The 17884-nt window shown below is 33.4% G+C and overlaps 1 protein-coding gene across 4 annotated transcripts in view; it reads right to left on the bottom strand.

Annotated features, from left to right (window-relative positions):
• Positions 1-17884, bottom strand: part of KIF3A (kinesin family member 3A) — a 46499-nt gene that overhangs the window by 3485 nt on the left and 25130 nt on the right. Inside the window, exons 6-18 of one of the 4 annotated variants that reach the window (XM_070571073.1) lie at positions 17315-17454; positions 16722-16919; positions 16231-16405; positions 12500-12598; positions 10531-10602; positions 8376-8384; positions 5240-5396; positions 4662-4842; positions 4340-4450; positions 3863-3988; positions 2670-2723; positions 2248-2316; positions 1548-1672 (exon numbers count right to left, since the gene is read on the bottom strand). In XM_070571073.1, the coding sequence (XP_070427174.1) occupies positions 1548-1672; positions 2248-2316; positions 2670-2723; positions 3863-3988; positions 4340-4450; positions 4662-4842; positions 5240-5396; positions 8376-8384; positions 10531-10602; positions 12500-12598; positions 16231-16405; positions 16722-16919; positions 17315-17454 (1516 nt within the window). The remainder of the gene's footprint in view (positions 1-1547; positions 1673-2247; positions 2317-2669; positions 2724-3862; positions 3989-4339; positions 4451-4661; positions 4843-5239; positions 5397-8375; positions 8385-10530; positions 10603-12499; positions 12599-16230; positions 16406-16721; positions 16920-17314; positions 17455-17884) is intronic. The other 3 variants (XM_070571074.1, XM_070571075.1, XM_070571076.1) reach the window with 3 other exon arrangements.

Raw genomic sequence — 17884 nt, 5'->3', positions numbered from 1 at the left:
AATGTACCGTGCTTAGTGCAATTTTGCTTAGCACATTGAACTTCTAATGAGGAACATCACATTGAACGTTATCATGTAATGTAATGTGATATCAACAAAGCATTTATTGTGTATATTTGTCTGTTTATGGCCATCTACTGTTTTCATAATACTGCAGGCCAATTCTGATACACAGAGATGCTGGGTTTGGCTCATCTAATGTTGGTTCACATCTATTTTTCTTTAGGTTAAACCAAAAGAGTGCATATTTTAAAATAAGCGTTCTGAGAACTGTATCCAAATACCTTATTATTTGTTTGTTTGTTTTAGGTCCACTTAGTTTAAAAAAAAAAGTGAATAAAAACTGAGAGATCTTATGTATATTATCTGGATTTCTGGCTTCTCCTTTGAAACAAGATGTTCCAGAAACAATGGGCATTCTATTCCCAAAACTAACTAGGAACAGAGTGGCCGCCACTTTAGACAGACCACTTTCCAGCGTGCCTCAGTCCCCACCACTGCCTGTTTTCCTCCTACACTGAGGCCAACTGTCTTACCATGTATCATCACACTTGCATTGTTGGTGTTTTTGTTTTTTTTTTTTTTACTAACTGCAGAGTTAAGAGGAAAATATTTCTATTAAAAGTGGAAGATCTAGGGAGATTTGTATTTCTTTGAACTGATTTGCTTCACTCTTTAATATTACATCCATGACTTTTGCTGCCATATGAAAAGTTTTTAACCCCTGGCACCGAAATGCTAAAGAACGTAAAAATTTGTACACTTTTAATATGCTACTGATTCCTCCTCCCTGAGTTCAACTATCCCAAATTTATAAATGTTAGGTATGTCTATGAGATTATGTAACACAAAAATATTAAAACCATACGACTTCACCGTACAGGTAACTCAAAAGTCTATGTACTCAAAGTACGGGAAAAAATAAGCTTATTATTTCCTATCATTTCAGGAGCCCCAAAGTCTTACAATGAGTTTAAATAAGTGGAAGAGTACTTGATGAAGGGAAGGGAGAGGAAAAATAAATTCTAGCACAGGGCTCTCACATCCTGATTTCCCTGGGATTATGTTATGATACATATAGACTACTCAACAGTCAAAACCAGCAGCCAAAGAAGAGGGAAGGACGGTCAGAGAAGTGTTCTTTAACTGGTGACTGAAGAAACCAAGGTTCTTGGGGCAATGTTTATGATAGAAAACCAAATCAGCTGAATACAATACCTTGGGAGTCTAATCAGGCAAATTAATTAGCATCTCACTATAGCAATTAGTGTAAGAATTAAGGAATTCAGATAGTACATGACTTACTATACATTAGAGAGAACAAAGTAAATTAAAAATAAATTCTATTACTCAGGGGGCTAAAGAAGTTGGAGGACATTAATTGTTTAGCCAGATTCTATTTACTCAAATCCTAACTACATAAGGACTTTGATATTTATTTAAACATATCAGCCAATATATTTATCACGTTAACTAATTTCCTTTAAATGTATCTAATTAGATTATCTCATTGCCTTTATTTCATGGTATTCAAAGGCAGTCTTTACCTTCTCCCTGTCTTTGGCCTTGCTTTCCCCTTTGAAGTCCGTGGCCTCTCCAGTTTCATCAAGGACTGCCGTAGGCTCTCCTCAGTATAGGCCAGATACACGTGGGAAAGGTCCACTTCAAAGGGCTAAGTAAAGGAAACAAACACAAGATGCTCTTATAGGACGGATTTAAACCAGATCTGGGGGAAGATTTAAAATACTGAATAAACTCCAGAAAAAAGCCACAGAAGACCAAATAAATGTCTAAAGATTTCTTCTTCTAATGCCATTTATCTCAAACGTATTCACCAAGTGTTGATGAATAAGATGCCCTGACACACTATAAATTCCTGTGTAGTAGAGAAAAACTGTTGCTGTTTTCCCTAAAGCTGCTACTTCCTCTTGTTGACCTAAGACTCAGACTAGCTTCGAAAAGGACACATTCTACCCTCTAACCACACCTCCACGACTCAGAGAGGTGAAGAGAGTGCTCCAAAGATGACTCCACGCCACTCTTGTGATAGAAATGATAAGCCTGCCATCATGACTGAAGGCAAGCAGATCTGTCCTAATAATCCCCTCACCGCAGAGCCTCTAGTCCCAAAAGATTAGCCTATTTTTTCAACAGAGCTGGTTAACAGATATCACGTTGATAACACAAATTAGTGACCCACATTCCTATCAAGAAACAACTGTAGTTTAAAAAAAAAAGCATTCTTACATCTTTCTCTTTTTTATCAGGAACTGGAGTCTGCTTCCGCATGTTATTTCCTGTGTAGGCAACACATTTCTCAAAAAAGGAAAAAAAGGGGGGAGGAGAATTGTCTTAATTAGCAATTAATACTCTGAATAAGGTAAATTACTAGGAGATATACCAATGCTACTCTCATAAAACATGATTTGAATGCTGGAACAAAAAGGGACCCAGAGGTCATTCAGTCCAACATAGCCCCCATCGACACCATTTCCACTGAATATTCTGTGTGTTATAATACAGTCAACTAGAAAAACGTCTTGTCCACCTACTGGATTTTCATCTGATGCATCCTCTGGACCACCTATCTCCCAAGGTAGCCAGCACAGTTCCTAGTCTACAGGAAGGACTCCATAAGCATACCATGGAAGGATGAAGGTAATACTCACTAGCTGCCATTCTCCTATATCTTCATTCCAATGGACATAGTTTTCAATCATTTCCTTTAAAAGAGTCAAAGATGGTCTATTTTTAATATTTAATAACATTTAAAATACTGAAAAATATTCATGATACTAAAATCTTAATATATTAAGTGAAAAAAGTTAAGTCTCAAAAATAGTCTGCATATCCTTTTTATAAACTTAAATATACATAATTTTAAGGAATATATGTAAATGAAATTAAACTACATAAAAATAAAAAGCAAGGAAATGAAGAACATGGGATTCAGGATGACAGTTACCTTGAGTTGAAAGAGGCAAAGGGATGGAAAAGGGGAGAGGGAAACCATTTGGCTAGAACTAGGTTACTGACATGGTCCTAGCTTTTGTTTTTGGGGGATGAGTTCACTACAAAATAACTAACTAAACAAATAAAAGCAGACCATCCAAGGACCAGGAAGGAGAGGGCACCACAAACCAAAGATTAATTCTCTGCATCCAAGGTCCAAAGAAAAAAAACACTAAGGCTTACTTTCAGAGAAATTTCTTAAAGCTGTACAGAGATTCAAAATAAATTTTTAAAAAATCAACATGCTAAAGTTTACTAAAATGTACTGGAAAGATGGAAATTTTGGGTAAAGAAAAATAAAGGCTGACATTTTAAAATTATACTGGTATTAACAATTAGCATCCTGATGGAGATGGAGATGGATGGTGGTGATGGCTGCACAACACCGTCAATGTACTTAATGTCACTGAATTGCACTCTTAAAAATAGTTAAAGTGGTAAATTTCATGTTATGTATATCTTACCAAACACATAGAGAATTAGCATCCATAAAAAGGGAGAAAAAAGCACAGGAGTTCTGTTTATTCTACTTAAAAAATAAAGGATGCTGAATGAATAAATAGGACCTATACCTTGATTCTGATTGCAATTACATGAAACTGGGTTCCTCCAAACGGCTGAGAAATTCTTATTCTTAGATACTTTGTGTACTTACATACACAAACTGAGAATTATGTTTTAAGAAAAGTTAACAGCTGAAGTGAAATGCGATGGTATTAGTTCAATGAAATTTTATTGCTGACAAGTGAAATGTAAATATTTACCATCAATTAATTTAGAAATTATATTTTCTGATTCCTTAACCCCAGCCAAGTGACCTAACATCTAGGTCAGAGAACTTCCCTCTTACCTGATAATCCTGAGGTATAAAGTTATCAATAATAAGCATCTGAAGGCGAAGCTCTCGGCTAAGTTGTCGAATATTCTCCAGCAGGCCTTCAATTTCCCTCTGATGTTCTTGTTGGAGATCGGCCATCTGCGAGAAGATCAATGAAAACATTAAGGACAAACAAGACTTTAAATACGAAACAGTTCCATCTGACATAGGGCACTGGTCTAATAAACCTTGTAAGACCTTATCCAGTTCTTTCACAGAGACAGTGCACAGAATGACACTATCACTATCTATTCCATGTTATTAGTTAAGTTTGGAAAGAAACAACTTACCTCAGTAGATAAATTAAAAATTGCACATAAAGGAGAAAATTTTATTTCTTTAGTAAGCATACATTTTGATTCCTTTAGGATTCTTAATCATACTTAATCAAAGTAATTCTTCTTCAAAATTTTCAGAACTACATTGGTAGGTATTTTCTAAGAGACCAACCTCTGACTTTGCAGCCATAAGCATAGTCCAGACCTTCTTTAATTTCTTGGTCTTTCCCTGAGCTTCCTCTTGCAAACTGGTATATTTTTCTTCAATATCCAAGCGTTCTTGCTATGACAAAAATGGATAAACTTAATAATTTTCTTCATTAAATCATAAATTTAATTATTTAACAAATGACGTAAATGTTTAGCAACTATTATCTTTCAAAGCAATCCACAGATCTGCTTTAAAATGTTATTAAGATTATAGTTATTTAGCTTTTCACAAGAAAAGTTAAATACCTTAGGCAAAGTGTTACCCAAACATAAAGTCATATTACCTCTTTTTCCTCAAGTTCTCTGCGAAGTTGTTCTGCTCTTTTCCTCCTTTCTTCCAGTTCCATATTAGATTCTTCAAGAAGTTTCTCTTGTTCCTCAGCTTTTGCCAACAAATCAACACCACCAACAATTACCTTCTTCTCCAGTGCAGATAATTTCTCTAGCAAAGACTGATGCTCTTGTCTGTCGATTAAAATGAGAATATTCTATATCCATCGATTATCTAGTATTCTACTAATATCATTTCCAATAATTTAATGAGAATTTGGAGGCAAAATTTCAAACTAGGAATCTAATTAAGTAATATCTCTATCAAATTATGCCACTGTGTAGTATTAATTTATGATTTCACCTATAACTCAAATGCACTGATATTTTTTCCTCCCATATAGAGATGAAATAATCAAAACAGATGTAATTTTTAGAAATACAACACATACAATGAAACTTTCTAACCAAAAATAGCCCCTCTGGAGACAAAAATCAAGCTTTTAATTACTGTTCAAATTTCTTGCTTATACATCCTATGAAAAATACCAGAAATTTAAATCACAAATCCACCTCAATCAGTAATACTTACTGGGCCTTAAGAAGATCTTTTTCCCGTTTCTCTAGTTCAGCTCTAGCCTTGTTTCTTTCTTCTTCTTCCATGTCAAGTTTTGTTTCAAGTGCTTTTCTCTCCTCATCAATCTTTGCTTGCATTTCAACCATCTTATCTGGGGAAACCTTCTTTTTACCTATTTGAGTCATTTAATTGCAACAATCACTTTAGAGTCAATGCTTCAGACTTGTATAAATTATCAGAATAAAAGATACATTCCTCAATCATACAAAACCAAATATCAATATTTTAAGGAAACCAAACGAATATATTTTATTTCTATTTATTATGTTCCTAGAAGAACTTTTTAACTAATTGCTAAATTCAAACTGTTACTCAATTGTACGATGACAACTAAGAACAAAAGTAAGTGAAGGAGAAGCAAAACAGATGAGCGAGAAAAAAAAGAAAGACAGATTAACAGGAAAGCCAAATAAATAAAAAGCAAAGGTCTGTGTGTCCCCAAATAACATATGGTCAAAAATCCAAAATGATTATTTAATTAATTTCTTTCTGATAACCAGGTACAAAATCAAGCCACTTCTCAAAAATTAAGTGACTTCCCCAAAATTTATTAAAATAACAAAAAAAACTCATATATAGTTATAAAACGCACAAATAAAAACATTCGGCAGAATTTACGCAAGTAGTTTTTAATATATATCTTCAGAATTTTTCTAAAATTTTTCTTTAATAAGATTACTTGAAAATATTTCATTTCATAGTATACTTTTAAAAGAAGAAATTCTATACTAATTACATAATAGTTACATAGTAATTAACCAGGCATTTTACAGTTGCTGAGCTGTCATGATATGTCCTCATATCTTAAATGAACAACCAAAATAGCTTGTTATTACACCAAACTCAGGATCCTAAATCTCCCTAAGTCAGATTAAACATGCCAAATGTCAAATATAAGTAGAAATACTATGAAATAATAAAGCTGGAAATACAGCTTCCAATTGAGTATTTTGATTATAATGCCTAGTAGTGTTTTATACACACATAATAAGTGTTCATTACAAGTTTACTCAATGAAATTAAAATGAAAAATCAAAAAGAAAAGATAAAAACTAGCTTATTAAACTGGTCATGAAACTGAATCCAAGATAAATCATTTCTGGTAATACAATTTCTTTGAAACACACTTTCCTTCAGAAAAACAATCAAACTTTTCGTAGAACTGGGTTGAGCTCTCCTGAAAGCTTTCTGTCATTCTTAACTTCCTTCCCAAAGGACCACAAAATAGTGTAAACCAGAAGACTTTATAAATTGTTAATGTCTCCACCCAAAAGCTAACCCCTCTTGCTAACAAGGAAAGAGAAATGAACAATAATGATGATGGAGATAAATACCTGAATATATTCTTTCAGAAACCATAAGACGAAAAATCATTCATAGACTTTAATTCTTTAGGATAAAATTATACAAAAAACCCAAGGGTTTAAAATACATTACCCTTCATTTCTATAGAAATATTAAGTTCAAAGCAAACTTAAGCCACAAAACAAATAAGTGAAATAAAAGAGTAAATAAAAGCACTGATCCAAATCCATGCTCTGGTGTGGTGTGATTCATTGCATTCCAAAAGTCAGAATGTAGAGCTGATTCTGGATGGTTTCTTTGGCACAATCACCTATACTGAATGATCTGATTTATGCTGTTAAAAAATTAATTTTAAAAAGTAATCTAACTCCTATTCCCAATGAATTCCTAGAGTTTTCCATCAGTAATACTATTTCTTAGAAATCTGAGGGGGGAAAGTATAAGTTCAGGTATAAAGTAAATGCACGTATTAAAAAATTACAACTTTCTTTCCACCTCAGAATTACAAATATTTAAAGAAAAAATGGCAAATACGTTAAGACAAAAAAACTGTATGTGCAAAGATATGGATACTAATAGTATAGAGGAAATGATCTGATTAACAACATATGTACATTAATTTTTTAGGCTTTTGGGGTTTTAATTGTTTTCTTAATAGTTAAAAACATACAGTTTCCAAACCCATTAAGAGGCAGTAAAATAAAAAGATTCCATATGTAGAAATACAAAAGCATATGCCTAGTGATGAATTACTCCTACGCCTGAATTGCATTAGCTACTCAAAACGATTCAGGTAATATTTTCAAACTGATGCTTTAGCAGCAAAAATCTTATTGTGTTCTTATAACATTTTCATAAAGATGATCATGCATACACTGCTAGATTCAGTTTCAAAAGTCACATATTTAAGTAACATATTATTCTAGCCAAAATTACTCTGATAAATCATATTTCACCCCAAAATAATATTTTAAGCTAAATGTAAATATGTACAACTCTCCTCATCAGGCATTTAAAAATGTGACATCACTAAAAGTCACTTTTACATTGATTTTTTTTAAGACTTTTAAAAATCCTTCTTCTAACACTACATGATAGAATTCAGTACAAAATTTCAGGTAAATAAATCTATAGTCTAACGTCATAGAGTGTTTAATGAAGGTAAATAGGAGTAGTAATATTTGTAATTGCCGTTTGCCATCTGCTCTACCAAAACTGTGAAGGCAAACCTTGGCAAAGTAAAGGTAAAGGGAAGAATTTCAGGTAAGTGTTAACTGAATTAATTTCATTTTCATTACATGAACACCCATGGGCATAAGTGATTCCTTGCTTTAAAAAAAGAGAAAAATGCTTGAATGTGAAATCATTTATATTTGTATTTCCAAAATTTGGCTTAATGGGTCTCTAAGAATTAGGGAAAAAAATTATACCTTTTGGTTCTGGTGATCTATTTATTTTTGTCTGTTTTGTTAATTAGGTCTAGAACATCCTGTGTGTTTGTCACTGTCAATCTAAAGCTTCTGAATTGTTTCCCTAAAAAGATCATTTAGAAACAAGAATATTCCTAAAATCTTCCTCAATAAAAACTGAAATAAATTTTAAAAAATAATTTAGGAAAAAAGGAAGTTTTTTTAAAAAAAAAGCTAAAGTTGAAAGATTTTTTTAAATATAAAAGATTAGTACTTACCTTGTAAAAAAAACCAAATTTAAAAAATGTAGTTAAATAACAAAGTTATTTATAGTTTAAATAATTCTACCGCGTGGAGTGCAAATCAATCACACCAACCTGCTTGGTCTGTCAATAAGAAGTGGTAAGCAAACCGTAGACAGGAAGCATATGCACAGAGACGAGAAGAGAAAAAAGAAAAACATTATTTCTTTTGTAAAACAAAGAAAAATGTAATAGCATTTATTTATAGTATAAGTATAGAAATAAATCATTATCAAAACTGAAATAGAAGAGTTTTATATAAAAAGAAAAGCATATTCAACACAATCAGATGAAATCTAAGCAAGGATAACAACAAGATTAATTTAGTCTAAGGTTACAATTCAAATCAATCTCAACAGCTCACACTGACTCCCAAACTCCTGCAAATCTAACAGCTCAGCACCAGGTGGTTATACTAAGGGTAGACATGGAATTTTGACCTGCTAAGACCTGGGAAGTAATCTAAAAGGGCAAAACAGAAAGTTAAGCCAATTTAAAAAAAATTTATAAGTGTCAAAATTCACATTGTCCATTTTCAAAATTTCGCAATTCAATGTTCTTCTAATACACGGATCCACCACAGGTGTGCCCCCCTTAAAGAAAATCCAACACAAAAGCCTCCACCAACTAAACATATAAATTAGATTATAATAATTTGCAGTGATTATTTTATTAACAAAAGGATTTAATGAAGAATTTTTAAAGACTGCAAGTTCTCCCAATAGATTTGATTTTCCAACTTGACTTATAAGCAATTTTTTCAGAAAAAAAGTCATTTATTGCATAAAGTGAAGTACACCTGTATAATAACAAACTTGCATTCGATCTATCAGTAGATTGTTAAGGGTAATTATAATAATGATTCTATACAAGTAAGTGATCAATTGATGATTCAAGCAAAAAACACCTAAAAAAAGGCCATTCATATTTTTAAAAGAGAAGGTACATACAAGTTATACACAGCAACCACATGCTGGGACAACGATCTCTCCACTTCACCAATACACCCACATCACAACAAAAGAACTTAGTGCTATGTGCTAGGTACAAAAATAGTAACTAAGACTGCTTGAACTGAACAAAGCACAACTCTTTTCATAACATACTTTCATATCACTACTCTTTTAGGACTAAGTTTTAAAAACAGAAGATTAAATTATAATGCCTTCCACTCAGAAATTTTCTCATATTTCGCAGTTCATAATACAAAATAATATTTCTATATGGTTTCTAAAGCAATTTCATATATTTTTAAGTTATCCTCTGAAATTAATTGTTTTGGTAAAATGTAAGAATTGTCCATAGAGAAAACAATTTCTAATATTCTTGAAATTCTTCCCCTAGAAAGCTAAAAGCTTGAGAACAACAACAAATGTTTTTGTTATTAGATTTGGAAAGGTAAGTATATAGATAATGCTTTAAAAGGCAGTAAGCTGCAAGCTAGTACAAGAAAGCATCAATTCCCTTTTCTTCTGAAAATAAAACATAAATAAAATTAATAATACTTTTCAACTTAATTAATCTAAGGTTTAAGAAAAAGCCGTTAGGTTGAAATAAGTCTAGACAGATCCTGCATAAACAATTTCTCGTGGATCTGAATTCTCAAATCACACCTTAGAAAGTTTCTTAAAAATCAATCAGGCAATTTAGATTAGGCGTAAACTGCCATTTGAAATAAAATACTATTCAATTTATCTTTATTCATTTCAAACTTTTTTTCTTTTCAAACAAATTTTTCTTTATTTGGGAGCTTTCAATCTTAAGCCACTCCTCAGAAGAGGACACCAAAGCATAAAATCTTTATAACTGTAAGACATGTTATAATGGGCACTGGTGTACTTCCAAATAGAATTTGTACTTTTAGAAATTCAGGATTTGTTATTACATGACCCATATACTGACTAGGATTAGAAATTTATCATGAAACATAGAAAGGAACCATACAATTATTCTTTTATACAGCTTACTAGCTCTCTTTACATTATCTCAATTGCGAAAGCATGAATCTCTCTTCCATTGTCTCAAACATAAGCTTAAGCATATGTTTTAACAATTATGGTTAACTGGAAGCAATGAACAGAGGGAAAACCATCACATGCTTTGTTCCCCTGGGAAGTCCAACATGTATTCTTTAAGTGACGACAGGGAGCGGTGCAGCATTTCTCAAATGAAGCCCATGGGTTATGGAAAAGCCAAAGCTCTGTTAGAGAATTGAAGAGCTACCACTCACTAGGCAAGAACTTATCCAGAGGTTTCTCTATGACAGAACATGTGGAGTCTGAACTACTGCTGCTGCTACTGCCTGGAAGACAAAGAAATGAGCCCAACGGGAACCAAAGAAAGAGGAAACAAGAAAATGAACATATACACAGAGAAAAATTCAGTTCCAGAGAAAGAATTTTAAAGGACAATCAAGCTTTGTATCAAAGAACTAAAATGTACTTTCCCTTAAAACCAGTCTTGGTAGTCTATCCAATATTCTCTAATTACAAAACCATACAGGGCAATTAGAAACTGTATTCCTTTAAGCATCTACTGTGGGCAAACCCCACTATTCACCTAAAATATAGTAATTCAGAGGGTTGGAATGACAAGAATAAAAAATAAATAAGTCATTTGGTGACATTAAAGTTTATTTAAAATACTTAGGTTGATAAAGTAAAAGGAACTGAGTTTTAAAATGTAAAGCCATGCACACTTAAAATTATAGGAATGATAAATTACCCTTCATTATAGACAGGCTGGTTTGTCTCCAATTTCACTCTTTCCCCTCCAAAACATCAAACTATCAGATATAACTACGTGTGTTTAAAGTTTCATGGCAAAATTGTGACAGGCTCACAGAAAAGTTTTAAATATCTAAGCCTGGAAGGAAGGGTTTTATTTTCTTTCTGCTTTTTCTCCCAAAATCCCCCCAGTACATAGTTGCAAATTTTAGTTGTGGGTCCTTCTAGCTGTGGCATGTGGGACGCTGCCTCAAAGTGGCCTGACGAGTGGTGCCATGTCCACGTCCAGGATCTGAACCAGCAAAACCCTGGGCCACTGAAGGAGCACTCGAACTTAACCACTCAGCCACGGGGCCGGCCCCAGAAGGTATTTTACTATTAAATCTTTTAACCTATTAAGCAGTGGCACTTTTTTCTATTTAAAATTTTATTTTTAACAAATCTATTATCTGCTTTAGCTTTGAATAGTTTACTCTGAAAAATAGGTATGAACACAAAACCACTTCTCCAAATCAGGGGTCGGCAAACATTTTCTGTAAAGGGACAGATAGTAAGTGCTTTAGGCTTCGGCGGCCATACGGTCTCATGTGAAAGCAGCTGTAGACGATGTGTAAACAATGAGCATGGCCATTTAATAAAATTTTGTTTATGAAGACAGGTGGTGAGCTGGATTTGGCCAGCAGACTATATTTTGCCAACCCTTGCTCTAAATTATGCTTTTCCTGTCTTTTGAAGTTACAGAATCTTTATAGTTTTTAACTTTGGGACTCCTGATCAAGGAATGATGGGTTTATTTTCAGCAAGATCATTTTAATAAGACAAGCAAAATATACACCAACTTGAAAACAACGATCCACGTTAATGGAAGAGAGTTCTGAAACAAGTAAATATTTAGGGTGAAATGTAGGCCATTATAATATGTCTCTCTCTTTTGAATGTTATCTACATCTTTATCACAATAAACAGTCAGTTCACACTCAGCAAAAAATGCCCCATTACAGGATGAGAATGAGGTATATTTCATAAATAAAAAAGTCAAATTAAAAAATAGTCCTCATACAAATTTCTTATTTAAAAATGCAATGACTTCTAAAGCCTAATAATGCTTGAGAAAAACTCCACATTATCCTAATTTCCTAAAAAACCTAGGTTCCTAACATAGATGAAAGTCCCCACATAAAACTAAAACACCACATAAAATTTTAAAATGGTATACCCACTATCACAGATTTTTACAATCGTAAATTCTAAAAGAACCCAGAACATACAGTATTCTGATTCAGCTATAAATAGGAGAAAAAAAATAATGCACAGCTAACTAGGTATGTGGCATACTTCCTCTGTTCGAACTGCTACCATAACTAAAAATGGCAAAATAAAAGGCATGCACTCAACTGCCTCAGGAATGTTAAACCATCTTTAGGTAGCATAGGTAGCAATCCGTTAATTTCTAGAACACTAAAAAGAACTTACCTCTTCTCTTTTTCTTTTTCTCTCCATCTTCTCCAATCTCACCCTCTTCGTCATCATCCTCCTCTGACCCACTGATATCAGAGCCTGATATTTCTTCCCCTTGAATAAAAATTTAACACAAGTATTTTTATTCTGTACCAGGTCATTGGCTATTTAGGAAATGCCTATATCAACTTTCTTCATTAGGTTTTTGTTGCCCTAGACTTTAATATTCTTATACAGTATATGAGATTCACTAACCTCAGAAATAGATATGATATACAACAGAGGCTTTATTTTTAAAGATCCTAAAGAGAAGTTAAATTCGGATCCATTTAAAATTCCACATGATTAGTTCAAGTACAGCTTTAAATATATATATATAAATTACATGTTAGAGTTATTGTTTCAGTCTTTTAAAAATATGATCACTTTTGAGGAGCATTTTCTCCTCAGTTTTCCATTTAAGATTTTAAATAATTCATTCAACCTGTATATTTTTTAAGAACCATAAAACTGTCATGTAATACAGAGATAACCCTCTTAGGACTACATAACAAGAAATACTTCAAAAGAAGAAGGGCTTATTTGTACAAAAATTATGTTAACTTAAAAAAATAAAATAAAGGAGAATAACATTAATCAGACCAGTACTATATCACCTTTAAAGCATTTAAAAATACTACTGTTCATGTATGAAATGTCTAAGAAAACAAAGGTAATTGGGGAAAAAAGAAGTAAAATATACACTAATCACAACAAGGTAATGTTTGAACCTGTAAATAAAGAATGGAAAAAGATCACAGAGTCTCGGGAGAATGAATTCATTAAAAATATTTTGTTCTTTAGGCCTAGAAACAATGGCACCCTGGTAGCAATGAGCACACCTAATGCCCAACTCTTGGTTTCTAAATACCATTCTCCACTGAAAAGAACCAGGGAGAAATAAATGATTTTAAGGCTAGGGTAGGGAAAACACAAAATGAGCCTAAAACATCTGTCATGCCAGAAAGTAAGGAAATGCTCAAAAAAACCTGGGGGGAGCAAGCTGAAAGGACAGAGAAACTCCCCTGAAGGATCTCCTAATGGCCAAAGCTGGAATAATTTGAAAAACAAAATAAATAATACCACTGTATTATAATCCACAGACTAAAATAAATATCCATGAGTCCATACTGACATAAATAAATAATTGAATAAACAAATAACTGGGGGAGAAGGGACTGCTCTTCCTGAGAATTCCAGATAGTAAACATCAGAAGGAATGAAGAGAAGAGAAAGTCATTACTGAGCAAACACTACAGAACTATTGTTGCAGGCAGGAACCCCTGATGGCTGCTAACATGAGTGGGACAAAGTGTGATGAGAAAACAGGACCTTTGTATAGTCTCTACATATCTCCCCACAAGACACATATTACTTACGAAGGAAAAAATAAAACAGATTTATAGGAGAGAAACTTTGGAGAATAATTAAGAGAAAACTATAGACAAACCCAAACTGAGGAACATTCTACAAATATATGAACAGTACTCTTCAAAAGTGTCAAGATTGGGGCCGGCCCAGTGGCATAGCAGTTAAGTTCACATGCTCTGCTTCGGGGGCCCAGGGCTCACCAGTTCAGATCCTGGGTGCGGACCTAGGCACTGCTTATCAAGCCATGCTGTGGCAGGCATCCCAGATATAAAATAGAGGAAGACGGGCACAGATGACGCTCAGGGCCAGTCTTCCTCAGCGAAAAGAGGAGGATTGGTGGCGGATGTTAGCTCAGGGGCTAATCTTCCTCAAAAAAAAAAAAAAAGATAAAGACTGAGGAGACTAAAAAGACATGACTACTAAATGCAATGTGGTCCTAGATTGGATCCTGGACTAGAGAAAAAGGGCAAAAGAGGGAAAACTGTCAAAATTCAGGTAAGATCTGTAGACTGGTTAATAAGTTTGTATCGATGTAAATTTCCCAGTTTCAATAACTGTACTATGATTATGTAAGATGTTAACATTAGGGGAAGTTGGGTGCCAGGTATATAGGAACTCTCTCCTTACTATATCTGCAAGTTTTCTACAAGTCTAAAATTATTTCAAAATAAAAAGTTAAAAAAATTCTTTTAATGTTTTTGCCTACTTTTTAACTGTTTATATGATCAACTCTATTAACCAGATTATAGAACTCTGTTAACTGGATTATAAAAACAAATGCCATAAATAAAATGAAGTGTTAAAAATAAAGTCAGCATTACCACGTGTTCCAGCAATTCCACTTCTTGGAATATACCCAAAAGAACTGAAAGCAAGGACTTGACAAGGTATTTGTACACCTCCATTCATAGTATTATTATTCACAATAGCCAAAATGCAGAAGCAACCCAAGTGTCCACTGACGGATGAATGGATAAACAGATAAACAAAATGTGGTATATACAGACAGTAGATTATTAATCAGCCTTAAAAAAGGAAGAAAATTCTGACACATGCTACAATATGGATGATCCTTGAGGACAATATGCTAAGTGAAAGAAGCCAGACACAAAAGGACACATATTACATGATTCTACTTATATGAGGTACCTAGGATAGTCAAATTCAGAGAGAGAGAAAGTAGAACAGTGGTTACTAGGGGCTGAAGGAGAGAGGAAGGTGAAGAGTTAGCATTTAATGGGTACAGAGTTTCATTTTGGGATGACTAAAAAGTTCTGGACGTGGACGCTGGTGATGACTACAGAACAATGTGAACATACTTAATGCCACGGAACTATACATGTAAAAATAGTCAAAATGATAAATTTTGTTATATTTTACAATAAAAAATGTAAAAAAGTCAGCAAAATAAAGGTATGAACTCAACATTAACAAATGTAAGAAATTTTAAATCTTTAAAACATACTGACTATAAATACCACCTAGTGGTCACATTTAAAACACCAAATTTCATTATCTAAGAGGCAGCTCAATTACTGCTTTTCTTCAAGAATCTTATTCCAGCTTATTGAATCAGCACTTTCTCCGAACATCTGCGATGCTGGCATCTCTGGATTTCACATCTGATCTAAGCAGTTTCCCCAGTGACTGAAAAAGAGGCAGCTTCAAAGCCCTCTGTTTACCTGGCAAAGGAGCCCTGCGCCAATCAGATCTTGGCGTGACGGGGCAGAGAGTCACTGAACACGATGGTAGCTGGAAGTTCCTCACCCTCATGAACAAGGTCCTCAAACTTTCTAACCTTCTAACGTTATCTTGTTGGAAAAGAATTTCCAAAATAGAATCTCACGTTCAAATTTAAGTACGAAAGCACATTTTCAGGGTCATGTAACGAATTTTTACTATAGTAAACTTGGTTTACCCACGACTCTGATAGCTTTCTTTACTTCAAACAATTGTGACTGATATCTATCGCAAAGAACTCTGGTTGTTTTCACCTAAATACATATATGGCAGAAGTTGCTCTTATACAGAGACAAATAAAAATTCATCATTTAATAAGTGGTCATATGAAATCTACAAAAGGTCATGGGGACTGAGATGGAGGTTTAAGTTAAATGAATTTTTTAAAATCACACATACAAATATATCATTTTACTTGAGCTTAACGTGAAAATGCTAACATATCTAAGTATCAAGTTACCTTGCAGAAATATTCCTTTAAAGAGCAATGTTAGAGGCTCAAAGAATTTTTAATGGGTGGTTTTTATTAGAACACTGAACAGCTAAGCACCGTATTTTTAGCCAACATTAAGATGAATATTTTGAGAAAAAGTTACCTTCTTCAAGCTTTTTTTTCAGTTCTTCTATTTCTTTCTGAAACTGACGAAGCAAAGCATCCTTTGGATCTTCATTAATTCTAGCTTTATTTTTAATATTCTTGGCACGGTTAGCATATCGTAATGTACTGATAGTTTCATCATAATTGTAATCTGCTGGCCCAATATTTGCACACTGTTGAATTAGGAATAGAAAACAAAACATTTTACATTTCACACAGTTAAAATTAATACTATCATTACAAATATATCAGAAGGAATTTTTGAAGCATATTTTCACTCTGGCCTTCTTGAAAAAGACAGCATCAACCACGTTGGTTTCCAAACAACACTATTACGGGCTAGTACACATGGTGTACTAGAAAAGAATAACCACAAATCAAAAAAAGGAAAATAATAATAGTTTTTAAGATGTTATGCCTATCAATTATTGGCATAAACAGGAATCTTAAACTTGTCTAATGATAACTATACTACCAGTTAATTCTTACCATCATGGTTTTTGAATTTCCTCCTAAGGAATCCTGAAGAAGACGAGTCAATTTAGAGTTACGATAAGGCACATGAGTGCTTTTTCCATCAACCAAGGCAGAAATTACATTACCAAGGGTGGAAAGTGAAAGATTGATTTTTGTAGCTTCCTTTAGGCGCTGTCCAGTAGCTCCAGTTTTTGCCTGTCTTTCTGAACCCTAGCAATAAACAGAGACAGAAATAAAGCTAAAATAAGAAATACAGAATATTGTTCCCAAAGTTCAAAAAAAGAAGTAATTTAACCATAAAAATTTGATTTGATATGTGGAATTCACTTCGAAATAATACAGGAAGGGAAGTGGCTGAGGATAGAGATGAAAGGCCCGGCCATGAACTGGTAACAGCTGAAGTTAGGTGATGGGTGCATGGGAGGTCATTATGCTTACATCTGCTTTTGTATAGGTTTGAAATATTCCATAACAAATAGTAAGTTAAACATATACACTAGTAAACAACTTAAAATCCTATGTAAATCACATCTTTTCACTTGAACTTTTATTATAAAAGAAAAAGAAATCACGAGTTATTCCTTAAGTAGTATCCTGTTACTTACAGCAAGATCTACAAGATGGAGCTTTCCCATCCTGACATGCATGTTACCATCAACGCCTTTTTCACTGCATTCTATAGTAATCGTGAAGATGGCATGGGAACGGGAACTATGTTCATTCATATTAGTTGCACCAACAGAACCTTGAATAAAGGAAGGAAATTCTTAAAAAGTATAACAAGGAGTGCCCTTCAAAATAATAATCCAGAATGGTTTAAAATACTTAATTTCATCACAGCCAAAAGTCAGAGAGTATGGCTAAATCATAAAAGCATAGGTATATTTAGCCATTATTAGAAATTTATCTGACAACTTACGCTGATAACAAAAGAATTTGTAATGTTTCTCATATTAAAGAGGTAACTTTAGCACAATACTTAATTTCAATCCCAAAAACTAAAAAAAAATTTACATAAAAAAATACACGTCAATCTGAAAAATCACTGCGGTTTCAGCTGTCTCTAAAAATTATTATGTTCTGGGAGTCTAAACCACAGAAATACCTGCATATATGCATTAAATGATACAAGGATATTCAATGCAGCACTGTTTGCAACAGCGAGAGATCAGAAA

The sequence above is a fragment of the Equus przewalskii genome, chromosome 13 (assembly GCF_037783145.1).
Source record: "Equus przewalskii isolate Varuska chromosome 13, EquPr2, whole genome shotgun sequence".
Classification (NCBI taxonomy): Eukaryota; Metazoa; Chordata; class Mammalia; order Perissodactyla; family Equidae; genus Equus; species Equus przewalskii.
Note: the sequence above shows the minus strand (reverse complement) of the source record. Positions and strands in the feature narration are given on the sequence as shown.